Source organism: Lucilia sericata, unplaced genomic scaffold, assembly GCF_015586225.1.
Source record: "Lucilia sericata isolate MDLA Ls3-8-SP2 unplaced genomic scaffold, ASM1558622v1 Contig001219F_arrow, whole genome shotgun sequence".
In the NCBI taxonomy this organism is placed as follows: Eukaryota; Metazoa; Arthropoda; class Insecta; order Diptera; family Calliphoridae; genus Lucilia; species Lucilia sericata.
Window position 1 is genome coordinate 111277 of NW_023995179.1, and position 14300 is coordinate 125576.

At 30.3% G+C, this 14300-nt stretch overlaps 3 protein-coding genes across 4 annotated transcripts in view; 2 read left to right on the forward strand and 1 right to left on the reverse strand.

The window, feature by feature from the left end:
* Positions 1-2273, reverse strand: part of LOC119610507 — a 31814-nt gene extending 29541 nt beyond the window's left edge. Inside the window, exon 1 of one of the 2 annotated variants that reach the window (XM_037965755.1) lies at positions 1957-2273. The gene's annotated coding sequence lies outside the window, so the exon portion shown is untranslated. Of the gene's footprint in view, positions 1-1952 lie in introns of both variants that reach the window. The other variant, XM_037965753.1, reaches the window with a different exon arrangement.
* A 1725-nt stretch (positions 2274-3998) lies between these two features.
* LOC119610509 (basic-leucine zipper transcription factor A-like) lies at positions 3999-8887 on the forward strand. The gene is made up of 3 exons (XM_037965757.1): positions 3999-4276; positions 5998-6696; positions 6907-8887. The coding sequence occupies exons 1-3, from the start codon at positions 4255-4257 to the stop codon at positions 7548-7550; spliced, it is 1365 nt and encodes a 454-aa protein (XP_037821685.1). The 5' UTR covers positions 3999-4254; the 3' UTR covers positions 7551-8887.
* A 1011-nt stretch (positions 8888-9898) lies between these two features.
* LOC119610510 (eukaryotic initiation factor 4A-III) lies at positions 9899-11993 on the forward strand. The gene is made up of 3 exons (XM_037965758.1): positions 9899-10216; positions 10289-10847; positions 11176-11993. The coding sequence occupies exons 1-3, from the start codon at positions 10081-10083 to the stop codon at positions 11681-11683; spliced, it is 1203 nt and encodes a 400-aa protein (XP_037821686.1). The 5' UTR covers positions 9899-10080; the 3' UTR covers positions 11684-11993.
* Positions 11994-14300: the final 2307 nt, after the last annotated feature.

Sequence of the window (14300 nt, forward strand, 5' to 3'; positions counted from 1 at the left end):
AGAAAGATAAATAATTAAAATCAATTTTTTGTTTAGATGGATATAGATATTGTTACTAATGTACATTATATCAAAAATGTAAGACTTAAGTTGTAAAACTTTTAAAAATCTACTTTTCATAAATTGCAAAAATCCGAGTTTTTGTTTGAACTATGGAGCCCTACGTAAAATAGAATTAATACGCAATAGAATTAATTGTAGTTATGAATATACCTACTGATATGTTATTTTACTCTAATCAGATGGGGTCGCCCTAACCCTGTAGTTACATGTTCAGGTTTTACTGTTAAGTTTCACAAATTGCTTTTGTGACGCAGTTTACAGACAAAGTCTTCTTAAGCCCCCTTCACACGAGCACACAAGTAATATGATCTGTCAAAATTTTGTGTAGAAGAGAACGGATGGGTTCGTCTAAACGCAATATGTAATGAAATCATCACACATTGAGAAAAATTACGGATGGAAAAAAATTAAGAGCAATACGACTGTCAAGTATTGCACTTAATTTTTTTAAATGATTCAAAAAAAGCAAGTCGCATTAGATCAGGGATGTATTTTTATGTAAACACATACGAAAAAAAGTGAAACAGCTCTTTGTTATTGTTTTATACCAATTGTGTAAACACAAAAAATATTAATCATACAACTTTTACCTATTTCTCTTTTTTGTCATACGGATGGAATTTCATTTTACTTTTTCATTAGACTTGTCGTACGTAAAGTGTTATCGTCTGAAGGGCCCTTTATTGGCTTTAGCAATTTATGAAAAGTCGACTTAAACAGAAAGTCGATTGTCTCATTTAATGAACCACATTCTGAGTAGGAATTAAAAATCCTGCTTAGAATCCTGGCAAATAAAAATATATCATACAAATTTGAATATTTCAATAAATTGAACTAATATCGAGTTATTAACAATACACCACTAAAATTAAATTGTTTTGATTCATGAATCATTAAGTACATTTTGTTCTCCCTTTATCAGCACAGTAATAAAATAACAAATGAGAATGCTGAATTCGCAAACAAAAAAATTGCGCCAATTTACAAGGAATTTCTCTCTCATTCATTCTCTTTAAATATGTTTCGCAAAACTTGTTTTTTTCTGTTTGTTTTGTGGTGGTGTCATTCTCAGTAAAAAGAGTTGCCAGATAAATATTCATTTAAAAAGATGCTGCTATTAGCGTTTATAAAAATAAGCAAAAAATCGTATATGAGTTGTATTGCTTTTAAATAAAGAACTATATAAAATTTTGCTTTTTAAATCAAATAATCTGAACGTATTTTTTTAATCCAAGGAAACAGATTTCCATCATATAAAGTTCCTGTTCGGACGTCAAATTATTTTTACGTGCTATAATCTAGAATTTTATAAATCGAATTTCAAACCAGACTATATTGTTAAAAAATCGGTAAGTAGAGTATCTTGTACTAATAAATCGAATAACAACTTTATAAATAAAAATCAGAATAAGTCGATATAATTTTTTTTTTTGCTACAGCCGAATATGCTTCAAACGCACATAATAATAACAAAATCAGTCGTAAATCTAAGACTTAAAAATCGGTGTAAAATTTTCGTATATTCATTGTAAAGTCGACTTTTTTTGTTTCAAATATAATAGGAGAAAAATCCCTTAAGCCGACCGTGCCCACCACAAAAGGCAAGTAGTTATAAAAAATAATAAAAATAATTCAGTTTGTGTACGTTTTGCGTTAATTGAAAATATTTCCCTAGCGAATTTTGAAAAATAAAAAACTCGCCCAAAATATTCTTAACGACTTCAAAAACATTAAAAAAATCACCACCACAACACCACTCCTCTGGCAACGCTGCATTTAAAGTTTTCTTTTTATAACAATTTATCATCATTTACATGTATATATTTATCTCTTTCGCTCTCATAAGCTATTAAACATATTTTTTATTTTTCTTTATTGTAAAAACAGACCTGCCTGGGAATTTTTCTTCTTCTCACTGCTTGCTCCCCTTCAAAAGATAGGCTGGTTCTGTTAATAAAAATATTGTTTCTTGCTTCTCTCACTTCTTTCGAAAGAAAAAAATGTATAATATGGTATTTTCACGCCCGTTTTTATTGGCTTAAATACTTCGTAGAAAGATTAATGTTTTTGAAATCGTTAAATTAATCAATATATTTGCAAAATTTGGTATTTTTTAAGCGTTTGTAAAACTTTTTATTAGCTTTTTCGTAAATTGAAAATTTTTTCAATGCGACATTAGCTGAGAGATGACAACACGCAACTAAAATGGCGGATAATTCGTCAGCTTTGTCTACTTCGGTTATTGGCAACGACCAACGAATATGTGTTCTCTCTCCCGCTCACAGCTGAATTGGAAAAAAAAGTTAATGAGACACGTGTTGCCAGATGGTGTTATATTTGATTTGTTGTTTAAAGTTTAATAAATTAAATAACAATTAACAATTAAAGGTTATTAAAATTTTAGCAATGGTTAACTTTAAATATAACTTAATTGTTTAAAAGTGTAGCAAACAATTTCGAAATTAAGAATGTGTTTTAAAAGTTTCTAGTAAAATATTACATTTTTAAGTTAAATAGTGTGGCAGCCTTTGTATTCAGTTAAATATAACCAGACTTTATAATATTTTGCTAAAATTCAACATATATTTTTAGGCGCCTACAAACATTTAAGTAATATTTATTAAGATTTTTTATATTTAACAATTGTATAAACGAATATTATAATATATATTTTATTAATAAATACATATATAAATATTATTAAATGACAAAAATGTCACCTGTAATAATGTAATATAAATACTACAAGTTACAACTCTGGGCCAGAGTAGGTTTAAGAGCAGTGTTATCAACTTGAATATTTTTTAATCATTTAAACATTTTTCTAAGAGGTATTAAAACCGCCATTCTGTTTATGACACATTAGCACAAAGTATACAGAGGTGTCACTTTTGACATTTAAAAAAGTCTAAAATCAGCTTTTGTTTGATTTTGAAATTGTTTGGTGAGAAGAGGTATATAAAATACAGCTAAAAAAATTATTGAATTCGTTTTGTGCGAAAGAGAGGGAAATAGTTTTTTGCTTGTGACGCCTCTGTATACCCTGTGACATTAGAATGGCTTTCAGTGTTGTAAGATGTCCTAGTTATAAGCCTCCGCCCAGAGATACAAGCCGAGACGGCTCAAATCGGCGGCGGCTGGCCGCCGGTAATATTTTGCAAGCCGCGCCGTCGCCGACTTCTTTCGACTCAAAAGCTAAGCCGGCTTAAACGTAGCCGCTGATAAAGATTAGAATCACACATGTATTTCAGAACATAATTTCACCAAATTGAACGGTGTTGCCACTATTTTAAATTCTTATGGCAAATTGAAAAGAGTTGCCACACAATATTGTGCTAATATTAAAATAGTGAAAACTACTATAAATGTCCATTTTCTGCAGAAAAAAAACTTATATAGAGACAGGTTTCTATGTAACAGACTATTATACAAAGATTTTCCAATATAATAAACCTTATAAGGTCAATTTCTAAAGAAAAAGGTAAATTGAGCCGACAATTTAGCCGCCGCCGCCGACCCGAAATGGTTGCGCCGCCGCCGCCGTTCATTTCCCATCGTCTTGTATCTCTGCCTCCGCCTCCGCGGCTCTCTATGGGATATGAGATATACTTAAATCATAAGGTATTTCGAGGATCATTCCATTAATACCTCATCAGGTACAACTATAATTTTCTTGTAATCTGCTATATTAGAACGCTCTATTTACGCCAAATTTTGAAGTTCTTTTTTTATAAAAAGACAATATTCTGAACTGATAAAGTTTTTAAATAAAATATATAAAAATCATAACACAACCCGAATTACCGAGTAAAATTATGTTTAGGATTTTCATAGTTCATCTTTTTGCCCTTAAACTTACAGCGGTTTTTCAGCTAAAAAAGTTGTCAACACTCCCTCCAAGTTGTACTACAAATTTTCGTAGTTTTGTAGTTTTTCTTTTTATTCATTTTTTTCCCTACACATTTTGGTTTCTTCGCAATTTCTATGAAAGGGACGTTTATTACTGAGAAAATGGCGATAGAATTCAAATCGGACAGAAACATCGCGCACAACAATTCAAGTGATTTAATTAAAGTCGAAAAGTGAAGTGATATTATTTCTTGAAATTTATTTGCATTTCGGAAAACATTTAAAATCGTTAGGCATTATTACACAAAGAGCAAGTTTTTGTTTTGGAAAAACTGAAAAACGATGGAAATAGCAATTAAACCAGGTAAGTTCTCAAATTAATAATTTAGAACATTTTCTCGGCCCTCCCGTTCGTTGAGATACGACAAATGGCGACTATTGAGAATTTAGATTTTTAATTTTGTTGCTGCGTTTTTTTTTTGTTTTGCTTTTTATACGTTTATTTTTATGTAGTTGTGTAGCGTGGATGTCGGTTTATTTTTAATCGCCAGAGTTGCCATTGTTTTTGAAATGGGTGTGTGGAGGGGGGTCTTTTTAAAAAGGGTTGTATTTATTAGGTGATTTTGAAATAGAGTACATTTTTTATATAGGGCTTACCCTTCGGCATGGGGGAAATTGCAGATTATTTCTTTTTAACTTAGAATCTTTAAAGAAATTTAAATATTTTTCGAAATAAAAAACTATGTACTAGTAATTTAAAATTTTATTTTATAATATAACGCCTAGCGCTTTCGTAAAGAATTTGGGGGTTACCGTTGTATATGCAAAATACTTTTAAATTACACTATTTCCAATGTATTTCATTTGAATTACAGTCAAACTCGTTTATAACGACTCCGCGGGAGCAGTCAAATTTGTTCGTTATAAGCGAAGTTGTTAATAAGACAGGTGAAGTTTTTGTAGTTCCAAAAATAAAGTGGCATTTTACGAAATTTTAAGAATATTATTTATTAATTTATTTAATATTATTTACAAAAAAACACCATTGATTTTATTTGTCCATATTTTTCTTAACAAATTAAAGTTTTTTTTTTTCAACAAAGCAAAATATATTCTTATGATTTCAACACATTATTTTGAAGTTCGTTATAAAAAAGGAAAATTGTATGAAATTGTACTTGGGGGACTGAAAAAGTAGTTCGTTTTATACGAGGATTCGTAATAACCGAGTTCTTTATAAGAGATATTTTTTTGTATGAAAATAGTTACCAAAATTGCGGGACTTGAAAACTTGTTCGTAATAACCGAGAATTCGTTATAACCGAGTTCGTTATAAGCGAGTTTGACTGTAGTATTATATGTATATTAGAAATTTCTCATTGTATTTCAGAATTTTCGAATTGTATTTTAAAATATTATCAGAAAGGAACATTTCTGAAATACAATTGATAAATTAATCCCTTGATTCAGGGGTATTTCTTTGTAATTCGATTCGAAAAGAAATATTTTTAAAGTTGTATTTTAAATATATATATACATAGACGTACAAGACGGATACATACATAAATATGTTGTAATTTCCACAATATAATTTTCCGACCATGTAAAGTATATAATGGCACCGAAATGGAAGTTGCTGATCTTCCCGCCGAAAATTAAAATTTAGTTCATTCTAAGATACCATTTCTTGAAATTTTTGTTCTGATTGATAGCGAAGTCATTGAAAACTAATTTCAGAAGACCCCAGATATCTTCGGGATCCAAATCTTGAATAGTTCTATCAGACATGCTTTAGAAAAGTTTGCTATTAAAAATCTGCAAAATCAGTTCCTAAATAACGGAGATATGAGCAAAATTCCCCAAAAAAAAAAAAATATATAATTTTACCAGAATTTTGAATATATTTGGATGTTTTGTTCGATATGTGTACATGGGTAGTATGTATATCGAAAGAAAGATATTCGCAGGAACTATCATTTGATATAAACTATGTCTAGGAAAAAAAGTGTGTAAAAGATTCGGCTATCCGAACTGCACTGTATATAACTAAATGCACTAAACGTACTTTTTTTTCCATACTTACAGTAAATTCCCCTGAAAAATTAACTGAATCCCCAAGAATCCAAGATGAGGTGGTTGTAATTCCACCAGCTGAGGGAGCTCCCAAAGGACCTATGGTTAGTCCACCCGGTCAGCAGAAGCAGCAGCAGCAACAACCACAGCAAAAGACAAAACGAAAGCATAGACGCGGCAAACCCAAAGCAAAAAATGCCAATAAACCGTACAAGAAAACCAATTGGAGATTTCAAATGCCACGACTCAACTATAGTAAATGTGCTTCGGCCGGCGGTAGTGGTGGTTGTAATCGCCGTGAAAAACTACAACGTTCACGCTCCTTAGTACCATATAATACTAATAAATTTCTAATGGAAGAACATTTGGCAGAGGTGCCCAGTGCTCTGCTAACACCCACAGGCCGTACAAGAGATTCTAGTTTTTCCATGGACTCGGAAGATAATTATTTTTTCTCTTTACCCGAAGATGAAGAAGAATTTCTAACGAAAGAATTCGCTAATGTTTACGAAAAAGCTAGAGTGGAGCGTTTAGAGAGTTTGAGTAAACAGGAACTAATCGAGGAATGTTTGCAAATAGAAGATCGTTATTCCAAAGATCAGGGTAATCAGCGGCAACAGCAACTGAATATACAGCGCATAGCACAAGAATATATGGCGAAAATAAGAGTACTGGATGATAAAGTTAAGGAGCTGTCAAGGGAGAATCATAGTAAGTAGTTTATTGACAAAATTTTGCCAAAATTAAAGATCACAATTTGTCGAGATTATAATCTTTTGAAAATTTTCGAAAATTCAAATTTGTTCCAAAAATTTTAGAGCGATTAAAATCACATTTTGTTTTTTTATGTTTAAAGAATACCTTATATTAAAACTAAATTTTATTTAACGTAAAAATAATTATTTTATCTTTTAATTATAGATTTACGCTGTCAATTAATGCGTTCAGCACCATTTGCAGCCGCTGCTGCAGCCTCACCACCTTCAGCTGCAGCTCCAATGGGTGCCGCCTGTCAACCTACCCCCATGGATTCATCCAGTGAGGATAGTGAAAGTGATAGTTCAACATCCAGTTCCTCATCGTCCTCTTCATCATCGTCGAGCAATGATGAGCGCCATCAACAGGTGCGACGTCGACGTAGTTGTTCTTCACACAGTTCTTTAAGTGAGTATAATGGCTATATAGAAAATAACTATATGCACAATAATCTAGCAGAAGAACGACGAGGAGATAATGGTCTAGTAAATAATAATGGCCAACCAACAGCAGCAGCATCATCACCACAAGTAGAAGATGATTATGAACGTCGGCAATTATTGGATGATCATATGGAGGATTACGACGATATTGAAGGTGATGATGAGTATGAGGAAAATTCTCCCAAAGTTAATGGTTTTCATAAGGAACAACAGCTGCAGCCACAATTAAGTGTTAATTTATCACCAAATGTAAATAGAGCCATTGAAAATAATGCTGGCATTCAAAATGTTGCTAATAACGATAATAATGGTGATAATATTGTTGATGTTGTAGTAGTGGAACGCTTACAAAATCCTGCAAACTAGTTACTATCTGCTCTGTATTTCTCATTTACATATTGTTAGATGCATACATATTAAACACCCACCCCATTAGTGTTCCTCGAAAGCAACAAAAACCATTTAATCTTGACCCCCAAAACCCCCCTTCTCCCCAACAAATTATATGTGATTAAGAAAAGAAACAAACAACAAAAAAACTAACACTTTTTGATAGAAAGAAATTAAATTTAAATAATAAAGTTGAATATTTCTTAGTTCACTAATTTATATTTTAATGTTTTTTTTTTCATATTTGAAAATTTTATTAATATATTTTTTGTATTTTTAAAAAATAATATACATATATATTTTTAATAACACTTTGTTAAATACATTTTTCATGTTTTTTTTTTTATTTATAAATAAGCTTTAAATTTGTATTATTTGTATTCTTCCAATGCCGATTCCTTTTTCAAAATAATTTTTCTTTAAAATTAAATTTGTCATTCCGTTTGTAATTTCTACAATTTCATTTTGCGAATTCTAAATCTAAGGGAAGTCGATTTAGCAAAGTCCACCTGTTTGTTGAAAATGGTTTTCTGAACGACCTATTTGGCACAATCTACATACATATGTATGTCTATGGATTAGTCTTCGGGCTATTCTATAAACTAGTCTAAAGGCTATGCTATAAAGTAGTGTATTGTGTAGTCGATATACTAGTGTACTGTCTAGTTTATAGACTGGTGTTGACTTTATAGACTATAGTCTTAATATTAAATATTTATAAGAAAAAATTTAAGTTTAATATCGAAATAAAAAAGTACGATTTTTAATGCCGTTTTGTACAATTTGAAAATTCCATCATGGGTTTATATTAGGAATTTTGCATATACATATGTATATGATTTTGTTGATTTTCAATAGTAAACTTCTCGAAAGCATGTCTGATAAAATTATTGAGGTCTTCACAATATTGTTTTCAACAAACAAAGGCACGGGCATCGCTAAATCGACTTATCTCTACTTTTTCCTCATACAAAAGTAAATTTAGAGAATCCTAAATAAAAGTCTCCTCCAAAAGTGTTACATTTCTCTACCGAATTACCGCATATGCAAGAGTAAGTTTTCGTAACAAAAGATTTCTTGTTTGATATCGAAAAAGATAATGAAAATTGCGGCTCTAGTATGGATTATAGAAAGATATCACACGTTTTCTATAAGACTGCCATAACTTAAAAAACAACTTTTCGATAAAAACGGCGAAATTTTTATTGCGGCAATCTTGTTGTAAATAAGCGAATAATCTTAAAAATTTTAAGAAAAACTTAATAGATGAGTACTAGATACTCAGTAAAATACTACATTTTTGTTGTAAAATTTAAAAAAAAAAATACTGATTTAATTTTTATTAAAATCTTGTACATTTTCTATTAATTTATTTTTGTTTTATTTTATTTCGTTATTTATAAGTGAACCTGAAAAAAAACATATAATTTAAAAAAAGCTCAATTAAACAAAAAGTTCGTTTACACATATTCAAAAACTTTTCTTATAAAAAATAAAATAAATGTGATATTTTTTTAAAAAGAACTTACACATAAATTTTAATTTTTTTTTTATAAAAAAATATAATTTATGGAAAGTTTTTGAGTATAATGAAATATAAAAAAAAAAACTAATTTTAAAAATTATTTTGCAATATTTTTGGTTCATTTTTTAACCAAAATATTTTTAATTTTTAATATAACGGTGTAATAATTAGTTATATAATTTATTTAGTAATATAATTAACTTAAAAAATAAATAATATGTTTATTTTTAATTAAAAATTAAAAAAAAATGTTTTAATTACGTTTGGCAACTCAAAATCGTGAACATATTTACCCTCGTATTCAGTATATCGGGCGGAAATTTTATTTTCAGAAATTTTAAATATTTTTTATTGAATTTTTGAAAGCAGAAAAATACTCTAAAAACCACTCATATTAGCAGGTATGGAAAATTGGAATTTTGGAATAGTACTAGTAACAAAAATGGCACTTTTTAGGTTTTAAACTATTAATTTTCTGTTAGCATTCATAAGCGAGACTATGGACTAGACTATATAGTAAATTATAGATATTGTCGACAGGATGATAGACTATACTACAGACTAAAGATTAGACTATAAACTGGACAATAGACAATAGATTAAAAAGTACTGAAAAAACTTAGTACTGAATTTCCATGCCTGAATACTAGTATTGTTTTTATTTTTATATTAGTTTTTAACAAACACATGCTCACCATATTTTTGACACCAAAATTTCCTCAAAAATTACTCATTCATTTCATTTTTGCTTTTTAACATACTGGCAACCCTTATTTTATAACGAATAGAGAAAGTGACGAATAAGAACAGCAAAAGTAAACGTCAAAACAATCTGCAGCGAACCACATTGTAAAAAATAATTCTTTTTTTCGTGGCTTGGCATTATTTTCAATTTACAGCAAAAAATATTGAAATAACTTAATAAATTTCTCCTTAATATTGTTCATTATTGTTAAGTGACTAAAGAAAACATAAATTAAAATGGCTCGTAAAGGTGGAGCACCCGCAGAGGATTTGTCAAATGTAGAATTTGAGACCAGCGAAGATGTTGAAGTCATACCCAGTTTTAATGCCATGGGTCTTAAAGAAGAATTACTCAGAGGCATTTATGCCTATGGTAAGTTAAGGGGGGAGTAATTACTAATATATGTAAATAAAAGAACTAAAATTATAAAAAAAATTTCCCTAGGTTTTGAAAAACCCTCCGCTATACAACAGCGCAGCATCAAGCCCATAGTAAAGGGACGCGATGTCATTGCCCAGGCACAATCTGGTACCGGTAAAACAGCAACTTTCTCCATATCTATATTACAGAGTCTAGACACGTCTCTGCGTGAAACACAAGTCTTATGTCTCTCACCCACCCGTGAATTGGCGGTGCAAATTCAAAAAGTCATCTTGGCCTTGGGTGATTTAATGAACGTACAGTGTCATGTTTGCATTGGTGGCACAAATTTGGGTGAGGATATACGTAAATTGGATTATGGTCAACATATTGTTAGTGGTACCCCCGGCAGAGTATTCGATATGATTAAGCGACGTGTTTTACGTACAAGAGCCATTAAAATGTTGGTCTTGGATGAAGCTGATGAGATGTTGAATAAGGGTTTCAAGGAACAAATTTATGATGTCTATCGTTATTTGCCACCAGCCACACAGGTCGTTTTGATATCGGCTACATTGCCTCATGAAATTTTGGAAATGACCTCGAAATTTATGACAGATCCTATTAGGATTTTGGTAAAACGGTAAGTCGGAAGGAGAGGGAAAATTAATTAGTTAAGACTATTTTAAACTATGTGAAGGCAAGGGAACTTGTGTTTTAAAAATGTTATATGGAATTTTCACTAAATCCTTAAAGGAGGATTTGATTTGATTTAAAAATGGGTATTTTGTCCACAAATCTCTTTAATCTCTAACCACGGAGGATCAATCTTTCATTAAATATTAGTTTAATAAAGGAATGATGGCTTCAATATCGCATAGTAATTTGATGACTTAGAAAGTTGAAATTCTTAAATTTTATACTTGTTTTTTTTAATACATAAACTCATAATCTTTTCTTTCCTTTTACAGTGATGAATTGACCCTGGAAGGCATTAAACAATTCTTTGTCGCCGTCGAACGTGAAGAATGGAAATTCGATACACTATGTGATCTCTACGATACCTTGACCATTACACAAGCTGTCATATTCTGTAATACAAAACGTAAAGTCGATTGGTTAACGGAGAAAATGCGTGAAGCTAATTTCACAGTCAGCTCGATGCACGGTGATATGCCGCAAAAGGAACGTGATGAAATTATGAAAGAATTTCGAGCTGGACAATCACGTGTACTTATTACCACTGATGTTTGGGCGCGTGGTATAGATGTACAACAGGTGTCGCTGGTCATTAATTACGATTTACCCAACAATCGTGAATTGTATATACATCGTATTGGTCGTTCCGGACGTTTTGGTCGTAAAGGTGTCGCTATTAATTTCGTTAAATCCGATGATATTCGTATTTTGCGTGATATTGAACAGTACTATTCAACACAAATTGATGAAATGCCTATGAATGTGGCTGATTTGATTTAAGTTTGCAGAAGTACTACATGTTCGATGTAGTTTTATTAGATGAAGTAATTTTCTAATAATATTTAATCTATATGTAACATTAGATTATAGATAAACAGAATTTTTGAAAATTAATCAAAAACTATTGAACAAATTAAGCATTTCGCTAATATGTAATCCAAATGAATTCACCTTCTTGTATGAGAGTATTTTTTTTTTTACAAGAAATGCCTAATTTATTTTAAGAATTTTTTTGTCATTTTTCAAATAAATTAATAACTTTTTTTTGTATAAGAAACCCTATAATGATTTTGCTAAATAAACTAATTTAATAAAAAAGCTAAAGAAGTAAGAAAAATTGATTTTTATAATTATATATTTATGTACCTTTTTATCTACTGCTCCTGTCGCATTTTGAATTGCTTTTGGACACAGGCTGAATATTATGAGAAAATGCAATTGCCCTAGTCCATCCAATATAAGGATATATTCATATGGAGTAATTCTTACCATTTAAAATTTAATAAAACTACACTTGAATTTAAAACCATTTAATAATACCTTTATCTCCATAAACTTATCTTTGACGAATTATATTAACGCACTATAACAAAATCTAAACTATTCCTTTATTAATGTGGCAAATTTCAAACAAAACCGATAAGTTGTTATGAAGTTCTATAATAATTATCAAAAGTAAACTTATTTGATTCTATTTTACTAAATTGTTGATGTTTTTATGTTTCTTCTTCTTGTCATTTTTTTAATATTAACTTTGGCGCGTAATTTTCCATACTAAGCGATTTTTGTATATTATGGAGCTTTTATCACAGAAAAAAAGTTGTCAACTCTTTTATTATCTTTCATCCGTTTTATCCTTCATCCGTTACTTAATGTCAAATTAGTATAAAATTCGGCGCGTTTTACATTGGTAGTGATTGTTGGTAACAATTAAGTGAAATCTATTAAAATCTAAAGAAATTATAGTAAAAATAGTTAATATTTAAAGAAAATGTGTTATTCATGTAAAGATTTAAAGATATTTTAAAGAAATCTATGTAACCTACATAATTTTAAAGTAAATCGAGTGCGGGTGATATGTGGTGGCGGCTGTTGTGTAAAATTAACCAAATCTTATGAAAATCTATAGAAAAATGGTGTTGTAATAAAAAAAAAGTTATGTATATAAATAAAATATCTTAAAAAATATCCAGAAATTGTTGGTGAAAATTAAAAAATAAGTAATTGGTCATTTTCTAGGCACAAGAAGAAGAGTTCTTAGTTTTTTTTGTTTTTTTTTTTTTTTTTAATTTTTCCTATACGAAAAAAGAGCTAATGTATTTCATTATGGGAGTGCGTGTATGTGTGCTTTTGAAACAACAACAGGTTAGTAGTAGTTAAAGGAGCACCACTTGCAGACCGATTTTTATTTGACATGTGTTAGAAAAAATTAATTATGGAAATTATTAAAATATAATTCTCAAACATTTTGCATAAAATAAAGGAAATTTACAAACATTTCCTTTCAAATTAGAGGATAAATAAGAATGACTGTTTAGGTATAGTTGGATACAGGGCCCCATGTAAGTACGTCTGTTAAATTTTAAAATTGCAATGAGTTTCATATGTACATAAGTATGTACTTATTTTATCGCAAATGTAATACCTGAATGCAATTTGGTGGACATTATATGTATAACCCACGATATCAACGTTGGTGGGGCGGATAGAAACCAGAATTTCTTCAAACTTGTATAAATGTATTTACACAATTTTTTATTTGAATTGAATTTTTATAAACAAAAAAAAAAAAAACTAATTTTGCTGTAATTTTTACTTGGAACCTAGCAGGAAGATTACAAAGGAGCAAAATCAACCAATTACGGTGACTTTTTGTGAACATTAGAACTAGTAATTAACTGGTTCTAAAGGACCCAATTGGGTCCAAGTGTACTAGTATAAGTCCAGAACTAATGGTACTAGTAATTTTTCAAACACACTCAATGTTAATTTGAGCATTAAGATGGTATAGGAAAGTTTACAGTTGGGAACTAGTACTGGTGATTTTGGTACTAGTAAAGTACTAGTTCCATTTCCTGCAGGGTTGTTAAATTTGCTATACGAAAGACTTGTTTTTTTGCTGCTCATTTTTTTGAGCTTGAATTATACTAGGGAAAGAAAAAGATCCTTAAACAACAACCCAATAGAGGCAGAGCAGTAAATATGTATCTGCTACAATTCACACTTTTCATTAATCATGGGCATATATAAAAAACAAACTCGGTTTTAGATCCTTCAATTAGTCTTGGGTTAAACATTTGTTGGCCTCTGTTATTAATTGTTCTGTTAGCCTTTATACAAAATTGCTTTGGACATTTATTTTGATGCTAATGTTCTAATGTACTTAGAATTAATGAAATAGGTCGATTTCGAATTGTTTGTTGTTTGTTGTTGTTGTAACAGCTAAAACTATACAATAATCTAGTTGGGGGGTAATGTCCAGGTCTAAAAATTTGGCTACTTCAACTAGATGCGTCCATAAATCCATTGGAAGGAGCGAAGTAAGGTTGGCTGGGCATGTGGTGGGTGTCATGAGGACCCTGACCACATGCAGGACATTCGTTGGGGTCGGCACGGT

Bases quoted from the DNA above. Each gene is read 5' to 3' on its own strand.
- LOC119610509 (XM_037965757.1), top strand. From the start codon at position 4,255: ATGGAAATAGCAATTAAACCAG. The intron at 4,277-5,997 runs GTAAGTTCTCAA...CCATACTTACAG, and splicing joins GGAAATAGCAATTAAACCAG to TAAATTCCCCTGAAAAATTA. The intron at 6,697-6,906 runs GTAAGTAGTTTA...TTTTAATTATAG, and splicing joins GCTGTCAAGGGAGAATCATA to ATTTACGCTGTCAATTAATG.
- LOC119610510 (XM_037965758.1), top strand. From the start codon at position 10,081: ATGGCTCGTAAAGGTGGAGCACCCGCAGAGGATTTGTCAAATGTAGAA. The intron at 10,217-10,288 runs GTAAGTTAAGGG...AAATTTCCCTAG, and splicing joins CAGAGGCATTTATGCCTATG to GTTTTGAAAAACCCTCCGCT. The intron at 10,848-11,175 runs GTAAGTCGGAAG...TTCCTTTTACAG, and splicing joins ATTAGGATTTTGGTAAAACG to TGATGAATTGACCCTGGAAG.